At 43.0% G+C, this 25,828-nt stretch overlaps 1 protein-coding gene across 3 annotated transcripts in view; it reads left to right on the forward strand.

Annotated features, from left to right (window-relative positions):
* Positions 1-25,828, forward strand: part of LOC126995676 (WD repeat-containing protein 61-like) — a 57,307-nt gene that overhangs the window by 2,515 nt on the left and 28,964 nt on the right. Inside the window, exons 1-5 of one of the 3 annotated variants that reach the window (XM_050855468.1) lie at positions 10,566-10,640; positions 13,933-14,099; positions 17,398-17,626; positions 19,359-19,532; positions 23,740-23,927. In XM_050855468.1, coding sequence (XP_050711425.1) covers positions 10,638-10,640; positions 13,933-14,099; positions 17,398-17,626; positions 19,359-19,532; positions 23,740-23,927 — 761 coding nt within the window. In that variant the 5' untranslated portion in view covers positions 10,566-10,637. Of the gene's footprint in view, positions 1-10,565; positions 10,641-10,665; positions 10,929-13,932; positions 14,100-17,397; positions 17,627-19,358; positions 19,533-23,739; positions 23,928-25,828 lie in introns of those variants that run through there. The other 2 variants (XM_050855450.1, XM_050855459.1) reach the window with 2 other exon arrangements.

Here is a 25,828-nt window from a genome sequence, read left to right on the forward strand (position 1 = left end):
TTTTACTCGTCGCCTTGCATCATTGTAAAGTCCTAATGTTTTCAGGCGTGCTTTGGTCTTTCTTTAACCTGCAAGACAATTTTCTCTCCTTGACTGGAGTGTTTAATTTCGCTATTAAACCAGGTGGACTTTATTAGTGTTAATTCGCTTCTCGCACAAGGGACAAATGTGTCCTGCTGAGTGAGTAAGTGATTTTTAAAAAGTTTAGCCAGGCGTCCTCTGCATTGCCGTCATCTGATAGTTGCATATCTATTAGTTTTCGTCAGTTTCTGAAGTTGGCTCTTTTGAAATTGGGCACCTTAACTTTATTTTCAGTCACCGATGTTTGATCTCTAATTTCAACGCGCAATAGTTTATTATGAGATCGCTTGGGAACCGAGGTGTTCTCCTACCGTGACATTACTGAGCTAGGTTATCTTGGTCAACTATAACAAGGTCATCAAGTATGTTATTTTGTCGAGTTGGTTCAGAAACCATTTGGCTTAGATAATTTTCCTCTAGAAATTCGATCATTCTATGGGACTCACCTTCTGTACCCGACAGTGTCGCCAGTCGATATGGGGAGGTTAAAGTCTCCTAAGTATCAGTGAGTCGCTGTTGGCTAAGTGACTGCCTTAAGACGCTGTACATTTCAAGATCGCCATCAAGTGATTGCCCCGGAGGCCTGTAAGTGACAGATATATTTAAATTGACTTTTGCAATGTTTACTCGCACGCACAAATGTTCAACGTTACTGTTTCTTGGTGTCTTGTCAGTAGGTTGCAAGTAACTTTTTGACAAAAAGGGGCGACACCACCCCTCTACGGTTTACACGATCATTGTTGAAGAATCTGTAGCCATCTATGTTGTATTCGGAACTTAAATCAATATTAGTGGTGTCGATAAATGTTTCAGTTATAGCAATTACGTCAAAGCTTTCTGTCAGGCAAGACATATTGCCAGTTCATCAAATTTGTTTCTTAGGCTACGCGCATTGAAGCTAAGGACTCTTAGGTTATCTTGAAGCTTAGGTAATAGAGGTACTGGAGGGTTCAATGTTACGAGTCTGTTGCGGTGTATGGTGTCCTATTTACACGGGCAGGATGGAAGGACGTGGCTGAGAGTCGTTTTTGTTGTTCGGGTGTTACGTACGGCGTTGTTGAGGAGCCTTCTGAATTTGGCTGCCCCGATGGGGACAGGTGTATGCCGTCCCTTTGGAAAAAGTTTACTCTGGCCGTAGAAATGGTTCCAGGCGTTAAAGAACTCGACGTCAAGTTCTCACGCAGAGGAGTCTGCAGGCGGTTGTTGAGAGGCTGAAGGCCTTACTGTAGAAGTCGCCCTCATCCCATGTCCGTGGTAGAATTCCTGAAATCAAAATATTAGAGGAGTTAGACTTATACTGCTGGATGAGCCTACGGTACTTGTCCAGCAGTTCCTCAGACCAGGTCGTGGTGACGTCGTTTGTGCCTGTGTGGAGAACAAAGAGTGAGTCATTAGAGGCCACAGCGGAGACCTCGTCCAGTGCAGCTGTGATGTCGTCAACACCAGCTCCAGGATAACAGTAGTTACGCCTACGACGGGGACTCTGCCACAGAATTCAACCACCTGATGGCGAATCATAGAGTCACCGACCAAGAAGGGCTCTGTTCCTCGTCCTCCTCCTCCAGTATGGAAATCTGTTGTAGCAATGAGTAGGATAAATGGCTCTAGGGAGCGGGTCTGGCTCCTCCTCTCACGGGGTGAAACATTCAGCGTCAGCTCTACCAGTTCCCTGACGATGTGCCTTCTTCGGAAGGTGGCTGGGCATCAGAAGTGCAGGTGAGGGAGAGTGTTGATGAGGCGTCACTTGCAGGAGGGGCGACGATGTTGGCTGGATAAGCTCCTGCAAGAATATCAGCATTACTTATTAGTTCGGTGATCTTCTTCTCGCCAGCCGTCAGCCTTTCGTCCTGTTGAAGGAGTCTCGTTTCCATCTGCTGTGTGTCAACAGGCAGATCTTGCAGACAGTCGATCGTCCTGAGAAGAAATGACCAGAAAGTTTCCTGTACAAGTCGAACATTTCTTTAGCGCCACATCTTGGTAGGAGAGGAGAGCAAGTGGTAGTGTTTATCTATATATTTGCTTTGCTTTTTCTTTTCGTAGTGCAGAGGACGCGATGCGTGAATAAGCGAGAATAAGTGTGAGAGAGAGAGAGAGAGAGAAGAGAGATGGAAGGCGTAGGAGGAGATAGGGATGGAGGGAGGAAGAGGGCAGAGAGGAAGGGGAGGAGAGAGGGGGGAACGAGATGGGGAGTGAGGAAGGAGAGACAGAGAGAGGGCAAGTGGGGGTAGTAATGAGAGAGAGAGAGGGGGCAATGGAGAGGGAGGCGAGAGAAAGAGGAGGAGCAGAAACGCGAGGGACGAGAAAAAGAGAGACACGCAGGTGAGGAAAATTTAGAGGATTACTGTGTCTCCTGGGGAATACTCTGAGGTCAAGTCAGGTCAGGTAACTCTGAACACCTGCGTAGAGGAATTGGCGTCAGGTGAATCTGGGAAATATATAAAAGATGTGGCGGAAAAGGTGTGACACTGTGTTTTGTGTATAGGTTCTTATATATGTTTTACAGGGCGCTACACGGCGAGAGGGTAGATACAGGCAGATTAGGTAGTAAAAATAAGGGCAACACTTAATCCTGTCAGCGAAGCACGTGGTCGCACTGACAAACAGCACATCTCTGCAGGCAGCTAACTCGGTTGACAATAGCAGTACACCTTTGACACGAAATAGTACACGGCACACAACACAGCAAGATCTACAGTACCAGTGCAGTACAGCACACGAGGGTGGAATCGCAAGCGAGAGGTCACGGGAGAGTGGGGACACGGAAGGGATAAAAAGGGTTTGACCTCTCGAGTGAGGGCAGGGCGCTGGGACTGCGAGCAGGGAGAGAGAGAGAGAGAGAGAGAGAGAGAGAGAGAGAGAGAGAGAGAGAGAGAGAGAGAGAGAGAGAGAGAGAGAGAGAGAGAGAGAGAGAGGATGCGCTAATCAGTCTAATATCAACAAGCAAGCACACACAGCCACACACACACACACGAAGAGCACAGGTCACTTTAGGTGAGGGTATGCGAGGAGTGGCCTGGCGAGGTCTGAATTTGAGTTCCCCTCATCAAACATGCGTCACTCACCCGAAAAAATCCCTGCTGACAGGTGAGGGAAATTGGTGGTATCAATCTTTGTATCGGTGCCGAAATAGGGATCAGCGAAATTTGGGTCAAAGTTTTGGCGCGCAGGAAAATGTGTCAGCAGGTGGAGAGAACACAGACACACACGAAAGTATTTTCACACACGACACGGTAACGCAATAAAATGAATATTTACATCGAAAAGCGTTTCAAATAGAATTTAGGCTCATTTATGTCTTGTCCTTTACTGACAACATCGTATCTTCAGGTTTCCCTGTAGTGAATTTAATCCTAAAGCAAATTACGTACACACATCTTTTAGGTACCACGTTTGAAATACACTATACCACCTTGACTGTCAATATATGCATATTCTCGAATCACAGGAATGATGATAAAGATATCGCTAAAACATGTTGAAATGATTTTTGCCTGTTGGACACAATGGAGAGCCTTTATCCGAAGGCAAACTCAAATCTTGAATATATTGACTGCCCGTCCCTTTGAGTAGTATTAGCGACACTGCAGTAAGCGGATTGCTTTGTAACGGCTCACATCTTGCTGTGTAATAATCAGCATAACAAAACGCCCGGCTCCTCCATGTTGATTCAAATCCTCTCTAACGAGTTACGTTCCTTCGATACAATAGGATTCTTGAGCCATCCTATATACATAATTACAGGATAAGAGTATTACTAGAATGAACCGCTAGACCTCTATCTTTCCTAGAAAGGCGATAGTCCCCTTCAGGTAATTATCCAACGATTACAATGGTGTCAGCGAGACAGCTGCCAAATAAGATATCGCATTCGCTGATCTATGCATGATAGTTTTGTTTACAAAAGCAGAGGTGGATGAGCTATGACACGGCACGTGTCTTTGTCGGGAAACAAACGCCCTGTTCATGAAACGTAACCTGACCCCAAGTTATTCTTTACATCTTTTGAAAGTGATACGATTGAGATCAATCCCAGTAGACACCTTGTAGTATTGGATTTTCAGTAAACGCATTTGATCGAGGTAACCCTCACAACCGCCCATGTCAGTAAATGTGATAATGAGTCAGAGCTGGCGCGTAATATCTGGATAATTGGCTCAAAGTCTGGTACCGTCTTCCCGCACCTCGTAAACACATATAGTTGTTACCTGTACTCAGCCGCAATTTTCACTCGTTCCGGTAATACCGCACCTCCGGAAACCTCCGGTACCGTACCCAAAACTATTAAAGCGCGCCTGTTTTTAGTCCGTACCTTAAAAAAAGAAATTGACAAGGGCAATACCGCAGCATTATTATTATCGATTATTATTATTATTACACCAAAAATATTTTGGCAGAATTATTGCCACAACGCATAAAGAATACCATGCCAAAGTACTTTATCTCACTATAAGTAGTTGGGCACGACATACGGCAAATGCACATGCAACATGGCAACAGTGACACGTGTGTCTCGACGTAAGGAAACCAACAATTTGGGTTCTTGTTATCCGTGCACGGTGTTGTCAACTCTGATGACGCAACTCAAGACGGACGACAACGGTATATCTATAATGAATTTCCGTAACGATCTGAATGAGTGACGTCAACTCATGGCGGAAGTAGTAATTCGGCAAACTGACCGGAACAATTACTGCAGAGCGGACTGTTGGTCGCTTACTTTTTTAATCCTTGAAACACAGGTGCGGAGGTACGGATTAAAATACTGCCGATTGTGGCACCTAGTTACGCCCACTTTTGAAAAACTTTCCGTTCAGTCTTCTGGACCTCCGCACTCGTTTAAAGGTCCGTATTGATAAACTCGAGAGTGCAGCGTCGAGGTGACATGAGTGCAACCGCGAAGTGCCCAGCCTGTAAATGAGACTTAACTTGCAGCTATCGCTGTTCAATAAATATTCTCCGCTGTCTCCTCAGAGAGTTTTCTTCATGATCTGACCAACGTCTAATGTTTTTGGATACTACAGTCCGGGTTAGTAGTCAAATTGGTACAAGAAATGTGATACAAAATATCGAGAGAATGAGTTTTAACCAAGTGAGTCAACAGAGTAAGTGTCAAGCGAGTGCAATGAATGAATGAGAGAATGAGTAGTCGGTCGAAACGTACAGAGTGAGTAAGTGTGGAAAGCGAGTGGGACAAATATTTAGAGTGAATGCGAAAGTGAATGGGTAGCTGGAGGAATGTAAGGGAGGCAAAGGCTTAGCTGTCGTGTATGAGATAACACATGAGCGGAAAATGAGCGAATAGGCGAACTATATTGAAATGGCATTCTCGTCTCAAAGCCTCGGCTGAGGGACCTTCTAAGAAATAATAACTAGCCTTAGCCTTAGGATAGGGTAGGGTCTCTGATTGTAGATTAGAGAACCTAGGTGCAAGGAGAGTCAGCCTAATGTAGGGGTTACCAAGAGGTCTGTGATGGAGGAGAGAAGTTGATGAGGAACCAGAGGAGTGAGGAGGAAGGACCAGAAGGGAGAGAGGTTGACGACGAGCTACCACTCAGCAGGAGCCAGAAGCTTGAGGAATGGTAGGAACAAACGGCCCATTGTAAAGGCGGCTAGATCAGAGCAGCAGACAAATAGCAATTTGTCGAAAGCGTAGTGCAGTTGAGACGTCTGTAGTGTGTGGCTCTGCCACCAGCCCCCCTGAAAACCACCCACGCCTGGTGCTGGGTGACAACGGACCAGGATGGGTACAAGAATTTGAACATACAGGGGCAATCCGCCCTCGACTGTCCTGTGGCCGGTACCACTGTACAAGCTGCCCCTTTTGACCCTAAAGGCGCCCGCCTATCCATAACCCCACCTGACCATCTCTGTCCATCAGAGCAAGCCTTTATCCTAGTCCATCACCAGGGACTGCCCAATTCTATCGTGTCACTCACCGAGCCTGACTTCACGCCAGCCTCCTCCACTCCGCATCCAGCAACCCGTTAGAGCTACATTCTGAGAATATTGCCCCAATCTCCCTTGTTGAATCTGAAGTTAGCTAGCTTAAAGGCCTCACAGCCTGCATTTATCTTTATTTTATGGTTCTGCTAGGACTTCGCTAACCTTATGAATGTCTCCCTTTATATATAAGCTCCATTGAGTTATCCATTTATAAACTGCTGCTCATTGGAAATTACTGAACCATACACATCCCTCCATAGTGCATAGAGAACGCCCATCCAGTTTCAATTGTTGAATTCAGTGGTTCCTCGTATTGGTAAATCCCAACTCTGAATCCATACTAAGTCAACGCCTCCTTTCTGGTCACAAACTTCGAACGAGTGTTCAGGTGCCTGGGGCCCAACATCCGGCACCAGCGCTCGCTGATCGCACGCTACCACATAACATTCATAACCCTAGTGGTTTGTCATAACGATGGCATGTAGCTTAAATTATTTAGTTATTTAGGTTTAGATTTGGAATATTTTCTCTATTTTCCACGCCAGTATCGAATAAAAGGTGAGGTATGTTTCCAACATCTTTTCTGGAGGAAACCACAATAGCTGCCATGGTGAGGTTGTCGCCAGGTACAGTACTGCCCAGGATGTCAAACGATGATATCAACGCTGATGTTTGTAAAGCACTGAGGTTCCAAGTGGACGCAGGGTTGGGATGTTCTACTTGACGGATGTTTCAGGTGACTGACACTGCTATACGTGAAAAACAAAATAAAATATATGTTTATTGATTAATAAATGAAACATCTACGTAAAATAAGTTTTCCGGAAGCAACCACTTGATTAATACAAAATAAATTACTGAAATCTGACTTTAGATCATTTTGAAAAAATCCCCCGGAAACATGGCTGATTTTTTGCTCGATTAAAAATCACTTAAATTAAGAACTGCAAATGTGCTGTATGTCCATCATCATTTAGCAGCCTAATGGATGGTTATATAACGAAGCCAAGCCTCACTGTACAGATTTTTGCAAGGTAGAGAAATTACGTACACACAACTTTAGGTAATGTTTCTTGCTTATACACACTATAATTCACTTGACTGTCTATATATGCATATTCTAGACACAGTATTAAAATACAAAACATGCTAAATACCTCTTTGGGCACAATGGGAGAGCTTAAACCATAAATCTAAGAATAATTGTAAAGCGGGGAAAACCAGAACAATCGATCATCTTAAATAATTAAGGTATTAACTGTGAATTATGTGATGGTGCGGCAGGGCAGACATTCAGACAGACAGACGAACCAGTGATGGGTCAGCATCGCGTGGTTCTGACTCATCGTGAAAGTGCCGATGATTGTTAGTTAGTTTTTTTATTTATTTATTTTTTTATTTTTTTTATTCACGGGGAACGACGAGGAGGAATTTTTCACCTAAGTCTCGTGGGAGAGAGAAACAGCTAGCTGTCTCTGAACTCCTGAGTTAGTGGAACAGGCCAAGTATCTGCAACTACAACCACCGGTAGTATGCTAGTTTAGCCGGCAGCCACGCCAAAGGGCGAGTAGGGAAGGCGCTGAGAGCCGCCTATCAGACGAGCTCTGGCCTCTCCTACGCAAGTACGTGTGAAATTAACTCCTACGGACAGTGAATATTTAGTATGTTGAAATGTTATTATTATACCTATAACGGTTAAACTCAGACGAGCTCCATGGCCTCTCCTACGCAGGTCCCCTACTGACTGGGCGGTTACACCCTTGTTGTGTAGTAAAATATGTAAAGTTCCCCTTTGTTGTGCCGATCCATGATCACCCTCTGTGGGCCCGGATTCATCAATCTTACCAACCACGCCTCCGGTATCTCTCACATTTACCGGAGCGCTACCAGAGCTGCGGCATCTTTCAAACACGGCATTCATCAACGGTATGGTAACGCTCCGGTAACTCGCACCCTAGCAACGATTGGTTGGGCTGGATAACCAATCACGTGCGACCTTTGATGCTGTATTTCAGCTTTCCCGTGTCGTTTGTTTACTAATACACAGACTTCAAAATCAAGTCATGTGTATTGTACAGGCGTAAATACTGCCTTAAAACAAATAATTAGCGTGGTGATCCCTCAATTAGATGCGTTTTTTACGAATGAATGCACGTTACTTGTATATTTATTCTTGAAATAAAAATATACTCGCTTATGTAGCCTAGCTATATTCTGAACATTTTTGTATGTTACCTTCATAGTTTTCCGTCGCCAACAACAGCTGCGTGCCTCGCTATCACAAGATTGGGTATTATTCTAACCCCTCGCAACCAAAACTGGCTAGGGGGCCATTGTCATCATGCCTCACTGGTGCAGCCAAGCAATGGGTGTGGGCGTGGGAAGTTGTGGCTGCTGAGGTGAATGGCGTGATCGAGTGGCTTCGTGAGTAGTGTGGAGGAGGTCAGAGCAAAATTTTACGACATTAATCTCCACAGCAAGAATATTTTAGACTTCAGACGGAAGGTGACTGTCACAGACAGAACATTATTCCCTCTGCAGTGTTTTAACAAGTAGGGAAAAGTCATGTGGGTGGACAGTTCCACAGACTTACATACTATAAAGTGCAGCCTGCAAGTGAAGCCGGCCTGAGGCCGTGGATGGGTCTGCCCAGTTCATCCCAAACCGATGACTTCACACACCTCACTCCCACCCCGTTTCCTGACCCCAACATTCATTTTTGATAAAAATGGAGACCTCCATCATCTTCCTGAGAAAATTCTGCATCACTCTAGTATAAAATTGTAACAATAATATGTAAATACACATACGAAAATCAAAGTTAAATGAATTGGGAGTACACATTTTCTTGCATTTATTTATCTTCAACTCCTTCGTACTTAGCTGGTTTTCGTCACATCGCTTTTATAAGCCCAGATCCTAAATCTGCATGCTTTTCTGCTTCTGATGGTGTAGGGTACGTCACGAGGTGAAAATATACATAGGCTCAAAATCGCCTCCGAACATGAGCCGAGACAGTGTCTACCTACTTACCACGCCTGCAGTAACTCTGTTACGGGTGCTCGGAGCCGCGGTAACTTTTGGCTTTAACACGGCTCCGGTAAGTGGTTGATGAATGCAGATTTACCGGGTATAAACTCTAAAATCTATCTCCATCCATAAATGTACTGAGTGGCCCACCCCTTCGTATATTTTCCGCATGTGGCCCTCTGTGAAAAAAAGTCTGGACACCCGGCCCTGACTTAGACAGACTAAAGTGCTTTTTCTATATAGCGTTAAATAGCCTACTTACAGACTTGCAGCCAGATAATGAACAATTGCAAGGCATTGTGATTTGACAAAAACAAGCAACCCAGATACACCACCGCTTCCGGCTGTCTAGGCGTAAACCATAACTGAAACCACCAACCTTCCGCCAGATGACGTCATGCACCAGTCGATTCAAAATTTGACGCGCTCTCCGGTAGACCCAGTGTCCTTTGATCCTGGTACCGGTATGGGCCATGTGGAGACGAATTAATAAGCCTTGAATATGCTGTGCTGGCTGCTGAGTCGATCGATCACTGCCTCGCTGACCGTCTTCCCAATTAAGTTCCCCTGGTGCACCATTTTGTCCTGCTTTTCGTTTCCATCATAGCTCCCGTCTCCATTATTTTATTATTGGGTTTATTTATTGGATTTACTGGATAATTCTTTATGTCCGATTCTTTTTTATTTAGGTTGCTAAAATATATTGTTATTGGCATTAGACTATGATCGAGTACATCCATAATATCTATGCATGATATTTTTTTATCGAAAAAATAAATATTCACTTCATTCAGAGAGAGAGAGAGAGAGAGAGAAGGAATACAACAGAAGAAACATCTTAATTAAGGGCAGAAATAGATGAGAGGAAAAAGTTATTCCGCTGTGTGTGTATGGGGGAGTCTGTGTGTGTGTGTGTGTGTGTGTGTGTGTTACACACACACACACACACACACACACGCAAACTTCCCCATACACACACACACACATACAGCGGAGTAGCTTTTTCCTCTCATTTATTTCTGCCCTTAATTAGGATGTTTCTTCTGTTGTACATATACACACTCTCTCTCTCTCTCTCTCTCTCTCTCTCTCTCTCTCTCTCTCTCTCTCTCCTCACCCAAGACTCCACCCTGACAGAGGTGGTGACAAAATTCCCACCTCCTCGATAAACTGAAAACTGACGCCATCCTCTGACGGGCTCACCAGCCCGTGCCGTCCTCTAGGAGGACAAGTCAACAACATTCTCTCTCTCTCTCTCTGAATGAAGTGAATATTTATTTTTTCAATAAAAAAATAGCATGTATAGTATATATGGATGTACTCGATCATAGTCTAATAACAATAATAATATATATTAGCAACCTAAAAAAAAAAAAAAAATCGGGCATGAAGAATTATTCAATAAATCCAATAAATAAATCTGAGCAATCTGGGACCGGTACCAAGCAATCTGGGACCGGTACCAAGCAATCTGGGACCGGTACCAAGCAATCTGGTACCGGTAGCGTACCGTTTAGCTGGTACCGTTAGTACTGGTACTGGTCTGGTACCGGTACCTGGCCACCCCTAGTAAACAAAGCAGCATGGTGAGTCACACACTTTAGTTTCTTTGACTGAACGTAGTCCAGGCACTGCCCATGGTGCCCCACACAACCCGACACACCAGAACACCCCCTCCTCCACTGCCCAAGATTCCACTCCGTCCGCATCAACCTCAAGGCATCCCTAACCAGACTCCGCATTCACAGGCCATCCCTAGAGGCCTTGCTGGGCAGCGACACCCTCAGCCCCAACAAGGCCTTCCAAGCCCTCAAGTGTATGCAAACCTTCCTGCAGAAGTCAGGGCAACTCGACAGGATCTAACTCCCACTCAGGTGACGGAACGGCAAACAAAAATAACACCTGATACCAACTACCATTGAAGGGGCTCCAGAGGCTGTGGCCCCACAGCCTAACTAGCCCCATAAAACACCCGAGAAGAAGAAGATTTTGTTTTTGTAACACGTGAAAAGTTGCAATGTAAGGTAGGTACTACGTCCTCTCTCTGAAGATCGCTTGAAGGAGATGTTAATGAGACTGACGGGGCTCTAAAGTCTGTGGCCCCACAGCCTAACTAGCCCCATATACCACCCAAGAAGAAGACTGTCACAGAGTAAGAGAGAGAGAGAGAGAGAGAGTCTGTCAAATGGAGTGTGTATGACAGACCGTGGAGGCGACTTAACAGTTGAGGGCATATGCTAACTTATAATGTGCAACATCGTTGGTCATCTTCATCTCATTAGTCCATGAACCTGTACCGGATTAAGGGAAATCTGTAGAGCAACCTGAATTTCTTACCTGGATGGGGACATACCCCATCCTTAAAACTGCATGATGTCTCCAACCAAAACTGCAGCTGATGCTTTCCATTAAGATGGTCAGATGGTTGGCTAATATGACAATACGAGATGGCACGGACAACTACATACTAATTTTCAATATCCAGTCAATAACAACAATCCAAACAAAACACTCAAAGAACAACCAAACCATGAGGCAAATTAATCAAACTCATATAAGATCTGACCGAGATTCTTATCCAGCAGGTGCTTGAAGGAATTCAATGTGTGATAGAAACAACAGAATCTGGCAAGCTGTTCCAAATGTTAATTAGGTAAAGGTCCAATATAACTCCGGCTTCAGAAGTGTAGAAAGGTATGGTAGTCTATGAAACACTTGTCATAACACAGGCCAACATCGTACTCTTGACAGTAAGACCTTGTGTCTTTCCTTCGTTGCTCCCTGCGTGTCGTATTGGCACACACATGACACCTTCGAAAAGGGTTCTTTTTGGTGGGGTTAGGAGGGATGAAGCGGGAGAAGTGTCGCTCTACCAAGCGAGAAGGTGCACCAACACCAGTCATCTGAGGCACTGTCGATATTCTCATCTGACTCTAACACCATATCTACTGCCTCAGCCAGAGAGATAATTATCTTCCCCTGGGCAGCACGGGCAGTCAGCCATGTTTGCATGCACCCAGCACAAAGGCTGAAATGACGTCGCGCAAATATTTCCTACTGTGAGTGACAAGTGAGGACTGGTATGTAAGTTTTCAAATAGTGTAAACTTGCCCCGTATCTTTACACATAACGTGTGTGAATATTACCAGCCTAAAACAATTATGTACAGAGATAAAGGGTCGAGAACTTGCGACAGCTGAGAGCTGTCAGCGGGGCTGAGCGTTACACATATACATGATGGCTCAGAGCTGTCAGCGGGGCTGGACGGGTTAATTGTTCTGTAGGGTGAGGTGGACACAACTCGTACTACTACTGTAGTGGGAAAATATTAATTAAAAATCTGTATTTGCCCTAACAGGCAAAATAAAGAGTGCATAATACTCCTCAGGTAATGGGCTTCCGAGGAGAATATTTTTTCTCCATAGGAAGGTTTTATTTATTTTTCAATTGCTGTACGGCTTGTGACCAGGGGGTCACGGCTCATACACAAGGTGTTCACGGCCTGTACAATTTTATAAATAAATTTCTTAAAAATCCGACTTTGCACGAAGACTCAAACCCAAATATCTAAAGTAATCCTTAGGCTGTGGGCTTCCTTTGAGGTATCAGTTTAGATTGTTTGGACTTCCAATTCTGCAAGTGATGGCAGTGTTTTAACTTGTAATTTTTAGGTGGTTTTCTATGCTCGTCAAATGTAACTAGGCTTTACAATAACATTTTGCGTCCACTAGTTGTACGACTCGTGAACTACCCACATGTTTGTTTACGGGATTCCCACGAACACAAAAACTCGGCACAACAATATCTTTCCATGCAAATATCTTTTCAATATGATCATATTTGCCGTGGAAACTTTCACCAGCAAAGTCAAGACATATTCACAGTCACCATACAATATACTCTGAGGCGAGAAAATTGCATCAGACAACTCAAAAATTTATAAAACTTGCCGAGCATTTTCAGGCGTGAGGCTTGTGGCACAAGATGGCTGTGTCAGCTGGTGGTGTCCCATTTTCTTTCTCCTGTAGGAAGCGAAACTTTCCTTGATGTTCTGCTTCAACAAGACGGCCTTTGTACGTCTTGTGACCGTGTACGAGTTATGTCCACCTCACCCTACCTACTTTTTGTTTTGTTATTGTTTTCTGATTAGATCATTTAAAAATTTTGAAAATCAGGATCAAGAGAGTAGCTACTTTAATTTCTAATATATTTCGTGACTCAAAGAAATATTTTGAAAAAAATAACATAAGTACATATTCTAAACCTTTACCTACACGGTAAAATTTCTATTAAAATACAAATTAGCCAGCATGATGCTCACCAGCTACACAGGAGCTGGATACAGTAGGCTGAGGTGTGTATTTACACTTTTGACTCCACTACATTGCATTTATATCTGAGTTTTGGATAGGTTTAGTTGCTTCTGTGGGTTGGTTGTCGAGGGATCAATTAATATGGTTAGTGTATCATGTAGTATTAGCTACATTAGCTCTGTGATGGTAAATATAGTTGATGATTTTTATCTATCTAATTGTAGCTCTGTTGCCTTGTTCCTTCAAGAAACTGACTTTAATTTGTAGCCATAACAGAAGGGTTTTGGATCTCCCTGTTCATACACACTAATTTCACAACATTCACATCCTTTTTCCCACTGTTTTCTTTTATGCATTACTGATTACTATTGATTCTCTCTACCAGTGGGCTCCTTACCACACCCTTCTCTCCTATGACTCGGATACATTCTTCACAAAATCCCTATTCTGCATTCATATGGGACTGCCATTATTTGGTATTTCTTTATAGATATGAACACTGCAAAAGCAGATTGAGAGCAGTAATATAAACATCCCTTTCACTGATACATCTGTCTCCTTTCAGTTTTCCCTTTTAAATAAAAGAGAAAATGCTCACTCCGAGGGCATCTGGGCATGTGCTTGGGGTCACTTTGTTCCTGAGGAAAAGTCAGATGAAAAGTCCAGTGAGGAAAAAGAGGAGAATAAAGAAAATGAAGAAACACAAAATGAAGAGAAGAATGTCCCCGACAGGTGAGTTTTTATACTAGTTCTTTAAGTTGGTAGCTCTAGTCTGCATGCTGTAATACTATTTTTTGTATTATTATTCCCTTTTCCATGCAAGCTAATTTATTTTCAAGGAAGCCAGATTGTCATGTTGAAATCAATCATTATTACTAACTTATGTAATTTATATAATTTAGTAATGATAATTTAGTGGCCTCGCATTCAGTGCAGAAATTTGGTTCAAGATCACGTCGCGTTGGATGAAATTAATGTTGGACAAACAAAAGAACCTATGGGAAAATTGAATTTTGTCAGAACTTCTGAAAATACACGACCCTTCATTTCCTGGATATTTGATTTCTCAGACGAAATCTGGGGTCTGGCAGTTGTCGGACATATGCCTGGTCAAGTGGAAATCAAATCAAAATACAGGTAAAAAATCTGGGGTTTGGCTAAGTCTGTTGGTTGCCTAGCCAAGTCTGCGTTTGCAACACTCGCTAGGTGGATGGTCATGTCACCTCCACAGTGGGTTCACTTATTCAATAAGCTTTGTATTCTTATTCAGAATTGTTGAATTCCTTTGATTTTATTTGCTATTTGTGTATTGGTAATTCACTCTCTTTTCGTTTGTGTCTTCAATTAAAAGTCCACAATGGATTCAATAAGCTGCTTCTTGTCTGTTTGTTTACAGTTATCATCTGAGCAGCTACTTGTAGTTATGATTGTTTTTATTACCACACTTTATCTAGCATGTGCTGGACAGTGTGGTAAAAGTTTGGGGCAGATGCTGAATATTGATGATTGCCAGACTTGATTTACTGAGTTGATTTATGTGAGTTTGGTTTATGCGTTGTTGAAATAACGCGGGGTCCAAAATAAAAATGTTTAATTTACACGTTTTTTTTCACTTATACGCTATATTTTATAAAGCGGCCACCAGATGTCTCACGCAACTGGACTCACACGGCGCCGCGGCCACACAGCTGAGCTCAGTTCTTCCCGCACGCCACTTGAACAACAATACAGTACCCACGCTACTCAACAATAGGGGTGGGCAGGTACCGGTACTAACGGTACCAGCTATATGGTACGGTACCGGTACCAAACTGCTCGGTACCGGTACTAATACTAGCCAGTCTCAATGGTGTCCCTCATTTCTTCCTCACACGAGTGAGGCTGAGACTGAGTGCCCGAGTGGATATCTCAGTGAAATGGATATTCTCTCTCTCTCTCTCTCTCTCTCTCTCTCTCTCTCTCTCTCTCTCTCTCTCTCTCTCTCTCTCTCTCTCTCTCTCTCTCTCTCTCTCTCTCTCTCTCTCTCTCTCTCTCTCTCTCTCTCTCCACAGAAACATGGAAACATGGAAATGCAGGCAACGGAAAGCCTATTGGCTCATTATGAGGTTGCCCGCTTTGGTGATTTAATCTGCTTGACAGCCACTTGGGGCCTGGGGAGCAGATGAAAGCACCTCGATATTGAGGAGCAGATGAAAGCACCTCAATATTCAGTTCACTCCTGACGCAGCGAAGTGACGGTTGATTCTGTATTTGAAGGAGTTGATAGTATTCGCATTTACTACTTCTGAAGAAAGATTGTTCCAGTGACAGATGACTCAGCTTGAAAAGAAACTCCTTCTGATGTCTGTGTTACATCGACTAGACTGAATGGGTAAACAGTTATTTCTAGTTCTTAGGTTGGTTTGCAGTTCAAAGAATTTGAAGTAATCGACGTTATTGAATTTTTTCAGATACTTGAAGACTTGAATCATATCCCCTCGTAGGCGTCTTTTCTCCAATGTAAAGAGATTGAGTCGCTTGAGTCGTTCCTCGTACGGTTGAGCCCTTAAGGTTGGTATCATCTTCGTGGCGTGTCGTTGAATCCTTTCCAGTAAATCAATGTCCTTTCTGTAATTAGGAGACCAGAACTGTACTGCATACTCGAGGTGCAGTCTTACCATAGAATTATACAAGGATAGCATCACGTCTGGCGTTTTACACTCGAAGTTCCTCGCTATGAACCCGAGCATAGTGTTGGCTTTGTTGTAGGCTTTTTTACAGTGATTCGCGTGTTTCAGGTCACTGCTGATAGTGACTCCAAGATCCTTTTCCTCCTGCATTACTTGCAGAGGTCTCCCATTCATGATGTATGTGTGGTTACTATTTCTGGACCCAATGTGCATGACTTTGCATTTGTCAACATTTAAGGACATTTGCCATTTTTCCGACCATTCGATAATGTGATTGAGGTCTTTCTGAATGATTTCGCAGTCGGTCTTTGTGAGGGCCTTTCCCCCCACCTTGGTGTCATCAGCAAATTTGGATATTGTGGATTTCAGTCCTGATTCGAGGTCGTTGATATATATGATGAAGAGAATGGGTTCCAGCACTGACCCTTGAGGAACTCCACCAGTGACTGGAAGCCAATCAGAAGGCTGTCCGTTGAGTAGTACTCGTTGTTTTCTGTCAGTGAGCCAGTCTCTTATCCACGCGATCAGATTGGCTCCGATGCCCGCCGAGTGCAGTTTCTTAAGGAGTCGCTCATGCGGTACCTTGTCGAAGGCTTTCGGAAAGTCCAGGTATATAACATCACTGGGGATATGGGCATCCCAGTTCTTATATATACCTTGGAAGAAGTCTAATAAATTTGTTAGGCAGGAGCGCTTTTTTCTGAAGCCATTCTGGGTGTCGGAGATTACATTATTGTCTTCTAGAAACTTAACAAGTTTGTCTCTAATAATCTTTTCGAGTATTTTTCCTGCCACTGATGTCAAACTTATGGGCCTTTTTTTTTTTTTTTTTTACAACAAAGGAGGCAGCTCAAGGGCACACAAAAAAAGGAAACAATAATAAAAAAAAGCCCGCTACTCGCTGCTCCTAAAAAAGAAACTGTAAAATTTTTACATTTTCCAGCAATTGCTTGAAATTCAAAACAAGTTTTCAGTAATTTTTTTTATTGCTGTGCTTACTTTTCCATACTTATGACTTGAAAAAGGCTGATTTACAGGGGTTCTACTAGTGTCTTATAATTTAGAAATTTATTTTAGATTTTTTTTTATATATAAGGTAAAGGTGTAAGGTTTGGGGCTTACACTATAGCTGTGTGTGGTCTTGGTGCTCATCTCTGTCGCATTGGCCCTTGAACCTGTGGTGGGAAGAACCCATTACTGTGGGACACAGGGCTTCCCCAGGTTTCACAGGTACCTATTTATTGACCAACTCGAAAAGGAGAATGAACAGCCTAACCATTGCACCATGGATGGGTAATATAAGATCAATGTAAGAATCAACACATCATAATGATAAAAGTTAATCTCTTCCACTTGACCAGGGAGCAGAAGTATGTTGTAACAGGCGGACTGGATGACCTTGTACGTGTGTGGCAGTGGGGTGGCCTGGGTGACAGTGGAGAAGAAGAGCAGGAGTTAGCACTGCTGCATACATTGGAGGGCCACTCACTGGGAGTGATATCAGTGGATGTCAACCCAGCGGGCACCACAGCAGCATCCTCTTCCCTTGACTCGACAATACGCCTCTGGAACCTGCACACAGGGGAGCAGGTAAGCCTCACGTATAAAGGTTGAAGTTTTGAATTTTTGTTTCATTTTATATTAGATTCTAATTAATAGCCCTACTAGTTATAGTTTCTTGATGGTACCTATTGAGGCAAGTACATCAGGAAGTTTTCAGTCAGCCCCCCACCAACTTAATGGCATTGTTTAGACCAGTGGTTCCCAAACTTTCCCAGGCTGGTGCCCCCTTAGCTCCCAGGTGAGTTCCTAGCACCCCCCCATCCATACACATATGAACACACATCTCTTTCTCAGTATTTGGTATACTGCAGAGTGAAAACAACATTGAAAAACAAGGCATATGTGTTCCTTTAGCTTGGTCTTAGTTTTTGTGACATTGATTTTATCATTCAGATTTTGTTAAACTAAAAGTCATATATTACTCCTAATGCCACCCTGTCGCCCCAATGAGTGGATTACAAAAATTAGCGAAATGTAGCTAAATTTTGCGTAAAAACAGCAAGGCTGTTGTGACTGCCTCCGGTCCTCACCCAGTAAAGTGGCTATAGCCGCCTCCGGTCCTTTAGGGGTTAATTTCTTTCAATCATATTATGTTATAATATAGTTATTTTTACAATGAGAAACAAATATATGTTTACAATAAACCATCAGTCCTCCACGGATATCTGTTATTTTGAAGATGTATCACAGAAAACATCAGCTGACCGGGCTGCTGCACAGCAGAAATACCTCCAGATTATTCCGCCCAAGTCTGGCCCATGATTGCTGAGCAGAGTCATGTCAGGCAGCACCCTGCTCCACCAATATTGTTCCCGTGTAATAGCCACTTTAACTGTCACCGCTAAGGTACCCTGCACACTGGTGACTGGCGCACCGCGGCGGTCTTGTGTCTTGTGTTTCGGGTTCACGCCGCACCTGGGCTCCCACATGTGGCGTGTCTTCTTCTTGTGACCTGTATGATTTTGTCGCTTCAAATGTCCTCCTCTCTTCTGCTCATTCACACTTTACTTTTCTATTGTATCACACTATTCATTATTTAAATAAATCAGATTTTGTACCTCCGGCATATACTGTGCAAGGGTAACTTTTTGGCATTTTCTGAGTGAAAAAAGTGTGCGTTACACGCCGCAAAATACGGTATATATCATTCTGGGGACATCTGGGAACTATTGTATCAAATGGATGTGTTTTGGGTGTTGGTTTCGTACCAGTAACAATAACCCCGAGGCCTACCAAAACCTAACCATCGGCGTACAAGACGTAGGCTGATTTTTCAAATCTTTTTTGAAAAAAGTGCGTCTTGTATGGCAGGAAATACGGTATATATGTATATCTTTTGTTTTTCATTCACTATCCTCATATTCCATGCAACTATTGTCTTCCTATACAAACTTATGATCTGAATCTGAATCCTGTCTTACATTTTTCCTAGAATTTTCTCACTATTATTTTACATTTTACATGCTGTCTATAATCTCTCTATGTGTAGGGTTCTTTACAGTCTGCCTCCTGTATGCCTGCATGACTTGAAAATTAAATTGAGTCAAATTCTTTCGTATAATCTATTAAACTTGTCTGATTTTTTATAACTAGGTTGATGACATGGATGTGGTCAGTTAATGAGTATCCATTACAATGTCTAGCTTGTTTTTTGGGGGTCATTTGAGTCTAATTTTGCATATATTCTATGTTCATAAATATTTTGTATGTTACCTGCCTTCACAAAGTAATGCTTAATAGAATTTATCTCAATTACCAGCTCCAGAGTATCGACTGTGGTCCAGTGGAGGCATGGTCAGTGGTATTCAGTCCTGAGGGTAAACACATTGCCTCAGGAAACCATGCTGGAAAGATAAACATTTATGCTGCTGAAGGGGGCCACCATGTTACCACCCTGGACACCCGAGGACGCTTCACCTACTCCATAGCATATGTGAGTAAGAGGATCATAAATATTTCTCTGCGGTGTTGAAAAATGTAAGGGAAATGTGAATTACAGTAAAACCCTTAAGCCCCTTTCCCACCTTCATGAATTCTGTGCCGATGAGCTACGAACTTGACATTGTGGCGCTTCGTGAGGTATCGTGATCAACTTTAGCTTCATTCGTAGACAACTTTGTTGCGACTCATAGTGGATCGTGGCAGTTCGCGATACTGGTGAAAATTTTTAAACATGTTTAAAATTTCTTCCCGATGCGCTACGATCTCAAATTTCATAGGTCATCATAGGTGCATCGTAGAAGATCTTAACGGTATCTTGGAGCATTGTGGAACATCGTAGCAGTTCGTCATTCATCTTGAACTTCGGCTTCATCCAAGAACCATTATGATGACCTACGATGTTGCTAAGATGTACTACGATAGACTACGATAGGTCAAGAATTGACACGATGTTCGTAGCGCATCGTGAGAAGTGTCCACAATGTGTGAAATAAAGTGCGTGTATACACAAGGCAGTCTCACGATTCGCTACGATGTTGACCAAGATGAGTTACAAATCATCTATGAGGAGATATGATGCGGTACGAATGACTTATGATGAGCTACGAATAACGTTACGATTTCTTACGAATGACACGGCATTCCAAGAAACCATGCGTCTAGCAGTCATGCCCAAGATAGGTCGAGGTATCAGATACAATAAAAGTGTAAGCTCCTGGTTGGAGATGTCAGTTTATCACAAGCTTCGTACACACCCTTCACCCGACCACTCCACCAATAGTATACACACAGACACAGAGAGACACACTCATACACTTGGAAACAGTAGGAACTCTTTGCTTTCCAATAAAGTTTACTGGTGCTGCTGGGCCTTGAGAAAGGTGGGTGAAAATACGAAACTTATTAAGGAGTGACAATCAAAAATATGAGGCCTAGGCGGGGCCAGGAACTCGTCTCGTGACAACCTGACAGTAGACGTCTTCTGGGCACAAGAACTTTGCAGGGATATATATAAATTATTGATATTTTTAGTGATATTTATTTGTGTGGAAATTATTACAAAAATTGTAAAAAAAAAAAAAGTAAAATTTGCATAGAAAAATCATACAGGAGGCAGAGGATGAGAAATGCGTTCGGGCACACATGTGTGTGTGTGTGTGTGTGTGTGTGTGAGAGAGAGAGAGAGAGAGAGAGAGAGAGAGAGAGAGAGAGAGAGAGAGAGAGAGAGAGAATTCGTACCGCTTTTGTGATGGTTTGTAGGTCTTAGTAGGTAATTTGTAGAACATCCTTGGTAATTGGTAGGTGTTCGTGATTCAAATCTGAGGATAATCATAGCATATCGTTGTTTCGTAGTGCTTCGTATTTAACTCATAGGTCTGTCATAGTCACTTCGTAGTGGTTCGTAGATGCAAGTTTTGAAATCACACATCGGGGGAATTCGGGACTACTTTCCTCATGATGCGCCATGTTGTCAAGTTCGTAGTTCATTGGCATAGAATTCGTAAAGGTGGGAAAGGGGCTTTAATAACTGGCAACCGTGGGGATTAAAGGTGCCAAATAAGTGGAAATTTTAGATGCTTGGGGTATATTCTCAAAGCTCCCCATGAAATTTCATTGAACCAAACATGTTTACACAGGTATTATACACTCAGAAATACAATTACTGATTATAAGTAAGTGTGTTTTTACCAGACACCAGTGGCGTAGCTAGGGAATTTGCTGCCTGGGGCAGACTTTCAACTTGGCACCATCCACACACCCAGACCCTCGATCCTTGAGTAAAACATCTATAGTAATTTTCATTTAATGTTACTGAAAATAAAAAAAATTCTAAAAAATAAAACAAGCAAGAAAAAGAAAAGGAAAAGGAAAAAAAGAGAAAGGCTTTATTTGCCTCCCCCAAACAAGTGGTGCCCAGAGCAGGCCACCATCTACTGCCCCCCTTGCTACGCCACTGCCAGACATTGTTTATTTAAGTTGTGCATTGTTACCAGTAGTCCAGTAGCAGGCGTGGGATTGCCATTGTAATATCAACGGCAACAAGATGGCGCCACTATAAACACTCGCCTACACTAGAACGGGCTGGGCCGACCATCAGGCCCCACCTGGAAGAAGCCTTGGGCCGACCATCAGGCCCCACCAGGAAGATGCCTACTGGCGCAACAGGCAACGACGTAAAGAAAACAAAAAAGAAAAAAACCCAGACCTAACAAGTTTGCCAAAGTGGCGGTTAGCCTAACACTTGAACCAAGACCAAGCCCCGCTGGGTGGTGAGACACAATGAAAACAAGGAAACATCATAGTTAATGAGTGTGACCAGTGTCACCTCTGTTGCAACTAGATGCAGGGCAGCCCTGTATACAGTTGATCCGTTAATCATACAACTCTCTCAGGTGGGTTGGTGAGTCACCTACAGCTACTTCACAGTATTCCTTCACCTGCTCTTACAGGCTACCCTTTACAGGTTGAGAATCCCTTCTCTGAAATCCCTGGGACCAAAAATGTTGCGGATTTCAGATGCGGATTTCAGATTTTTTCAGATTTTAGAATATGCAGGCCCTTCTGACATTTTCGACAATATCTTTACACCACAGAGAACACAACATGCAGTAATCACAATGAGTAATGAGCAAAGGTGTTACTGTGGCAACTGCTGACAACAAACTAACGCATTGCAGTCCGTAGTTACCAGGTCGTGGCCTGTGTTCCCGCCCAATCCCATCCCCAAACCCGCACAATTGGGCGGGTAAACCACAGACCTGGCAACCCTGAGCAGCACAAAACAGCTGTTCGTGGTGGAACTTTACCATCACTTTGTGGAATTTTCCATTTGTCACACGTCATGTCAGCATTCAAAAAACTTTCTGATTATGGAGGTTTTCGGATTTTGGAATTTCAGATAAAGGATTCTGAACCTGTACATATTTTTCTGGTGTCATAAAACATATTTGGTTCAAGCCTACAGGCACCATAGGCAAAAACGTTAAAAGAAAGAAAATTCATGGGGAACTTGGGAATACAGTCGTCCCTCATATAGTACGGGGGTTAGGGACCCAGGATCTCCGTACTGTTAGAAAATCCTTATAAAATTAGTGCCCCCCCTAGAAACACACCTGGGGTGTGTTTGAGAGAGGGAATCGGGACTCTCGGAACGTCCCGAGTGCTCTCAAACGCGTGATGTGGCACGTCTGCTGGCTCCCGGCTTTGAGAGGTGGAGCGCCTCATGCTGTGATGACGTCATCAGCAAATACGGCGGCCCAAACAAACACATATAAGTGTTTCCATTGCATTTCACCTCTCTGTGCCACCATAACCACTGCAGCTTCCTTTTCATATTCTGTTGTAAGGAGTTCGTCAGCGAGGACAGCTAGTAATGTATGTTAAACGTCGCCAGGAAGATCAGCGTACGCCATTTTGCTGTGAGTGAGACGCCGTTACCATAGCAACGACGAGGCTTAGTTAAAGGACGGCCTTTATCTCCACTCTTGCAGCACTCTTGGAGCACTGGCAGTTACTGTGGCAAGAATTTCTTTTACACTATGATTTTTAGGGTGTTGGCCCTGAGGGAGTAAGCCGTTTCAAAGGCTGTAGTTGGGACCGAAGGGACAACTACCTCCCGAACCAAGACCAAGGGAGAAATCCCAGGCCACCTGTGACATCAAGACCAAGATCAAGATCATAGATACAGCGAACACTGCTATCATTCACGTGGTATGCTCTCCCTATGGCAACGTAACTCATCCCAAAACATAACTTTTCCTAAATTTGAATTTTTCTGCAAGGTGAACACCTTTCTTGAATGCTTTGGGGTGCTTTCAGCAGGTGTTTTGATAGAACTGTTGCCACTCATGCCATGGCTACTTGGTGCGACGAGCGGGAAATTTAAAAATCCCCAAAAAATTCTTCCATGACAATCCGTATAAAACCGAAACCATACTATTGGAAACCGTACTATTTGAGAGACGACTGTATACCCCCAAAAATCTGGAATTTCCACATATTTGGCACCTCAGAATCCCCACAGTTGCCGGATACCAGGAGTTTTACTGTACTTGCAGCATGAGTTCCAAGGGCAACTGAGGGGGAAGCATAGGTGGGCTGGCACAGTTCACTCACTCTTCGCCCTCTTGCCAGTGCATGAAATTTGTTCAATTATGTTATAGAAAAAATTATGGAAAGTAATTCATGTCATATTACAGAGTCGTGATGGCAAGTATGTGGCAAGTGGTGCCATTGATGGGTTCATCAATGTGTTTGATGTGGAAAGTGGCAAGCTGGTGCACACCCTGGAGGGTCATGCTATGACTATTCGCTCCATCACCTTCTCCCCAGATTCACAATTGCTCCTCACAGCTGCTGATGACGGACACATGAAGATGTATGATGTGTAAGTACTGATGACTTGGAAAGAGAAGGAAATTTATCCTAATTTTTCCTTTGTGTACATTACTACTGGTCCATTCTTCCATTACTACAAAATAGTCAAGTTTCCACTTTCATACTTTCATCACTTATAGTTCAATTTAGTTCACAGAAAGGAATTCATTCAAAACTAAACTATGAAGGGCCTTCATATTTAAGTCCACCATTTATTTGAAGAAGTATCCCATATGAAAAGCCTTTTCTCCTTGATTTGTAGCCTCTGGCCTTATATATATATATATATATATATATATATATATATATATATATATATATATATATATATATATATATATATATATATATATATATATATATTTATTTATTTATTTATTTATGTATTTTCTTATTTATTTATTTATTTATTTAGAGAGAGAGAGAGAGAGAGAGAGAGAGAGAACTTACAGTTAATACCATTTAAACTCACTACATGCTATTCTCAAAATCTATTACCAACTACCAACCTCTACCCAACCTAACTATACTAAATGATAATATCTTACAGGTAGAAAAAGTGAAATTCCTTGGTGTAACCGTAGACAAAAACCTAACTTTTAAACACCACATCTCCAATCTCTGCTTAAAGCTATCTAGAATCATTCCCCTCCTTCTCAAGGTAAAACATTTTGCTCCAAGTAGAATTCTTAAATGTCTGTACTATGCCCACATATACCCTCTTCTTACCTATTGTAATCCTATCTGGTCTCAAACCTACCCTTGTCATCTGTCTCAAATTAATGTACTTCACAAGAAAGTTATCAGAATAATAACCAACAGTGATTTCAATGAACATACTCAACCTTTATTCAAAAAACTAAATATCTTGAACCTTACTGATTTATCAAAACTTATTGTTGCACCATTCATGTACAAAACAATAAATTCAAATAACCACAACACACCATTTCCACCTTTTTTAAATGTCTAAATTTTCCCCGTGCACAGCATCCAGAGAAATATATTGCCACCCATACTCTAAGGGTTAACACTTCTCTCTTCTTGCAATTAGGGATATGTTTGGTTTGTATGAACCTCTCACCAAATAAGTTCTATCACACTAGGAAATGGCAAACCCATTTTTGTTTATGAGAAACATCTGCCATGGTTCATGATGAGTCTGGTGTGTGCGTGCGTGTGTGTGTGTGTGTGTGTGTGTGTGTGTGTGTGTGTGTGTGTCTTCGTTGTTACTCGATCCACGTGTTTATGTGGTCGGAGTCTAGATGGGTGGGTTGGCCGCTCATGCGCAATGGTGGCAATGAGAACTGGTACGGAGGACCCACAGACATGCCACACCCACAACAGCTTCTTCCTTCCATTTAACTGATGCAACAACTCCATAACTTGGGTAATGGCAGCACAAGCCGCGAGAGCCCTTACTTTAGCAGACGACGCCACGTCGATACAGGGCAAGTGCTTTGTTTATGTTGTGGATGTAGATACGGGCAACCGACCTTGGCCGTGTGTGACGCACACTCGGAAAAGTTGGATTTGCCAGTTGCACAAGCTGCCGCCAACGCGGTGGGAAGAAAAAGGCCCGATGTGACACCAGGTTACGGACAACTGACAACTCGCTCCCGGATGGGTGCATGGGCGTTGCCAGCAGCCTCAACGGTTAGAGGAAAACGGCCAGTGTGACACTGCCCCAAGGCAGTGAGGCTGCAGACTGGGTTAGCACCGGCGATGACATCGTCGGACTTCCAGCGAATCACAAGCGTGTTTTCAGAGCTCAGCCAATCGTAAGGCTTCATCTGTGGCTTTAAAACGACCCGTTCTCTCTTCCTGTTTTCTTCCTTTTCAAAAGGTACGTATTTTGAGATAACAAGGAAGTAGAGGAGGAAAAGAAGTGAGCTTTATGGGGCAGCATGA

Source organism: Eriocheir sinensis, chromosome 1, assembly GCF_024679095.1.
Source record: "Eriocheir sinensis breed Jianghai 21 chromosome 1, ASM2467909v1, whole genome shotgun sequence".
Classification (NCBI taxonomy): domain Eukaryota; kingdom Metazoa; phylum Arthropoda; class Malacostraca; order Decapoda; family Varunidae; genus Eriocheir; species Eriocheir sinensis.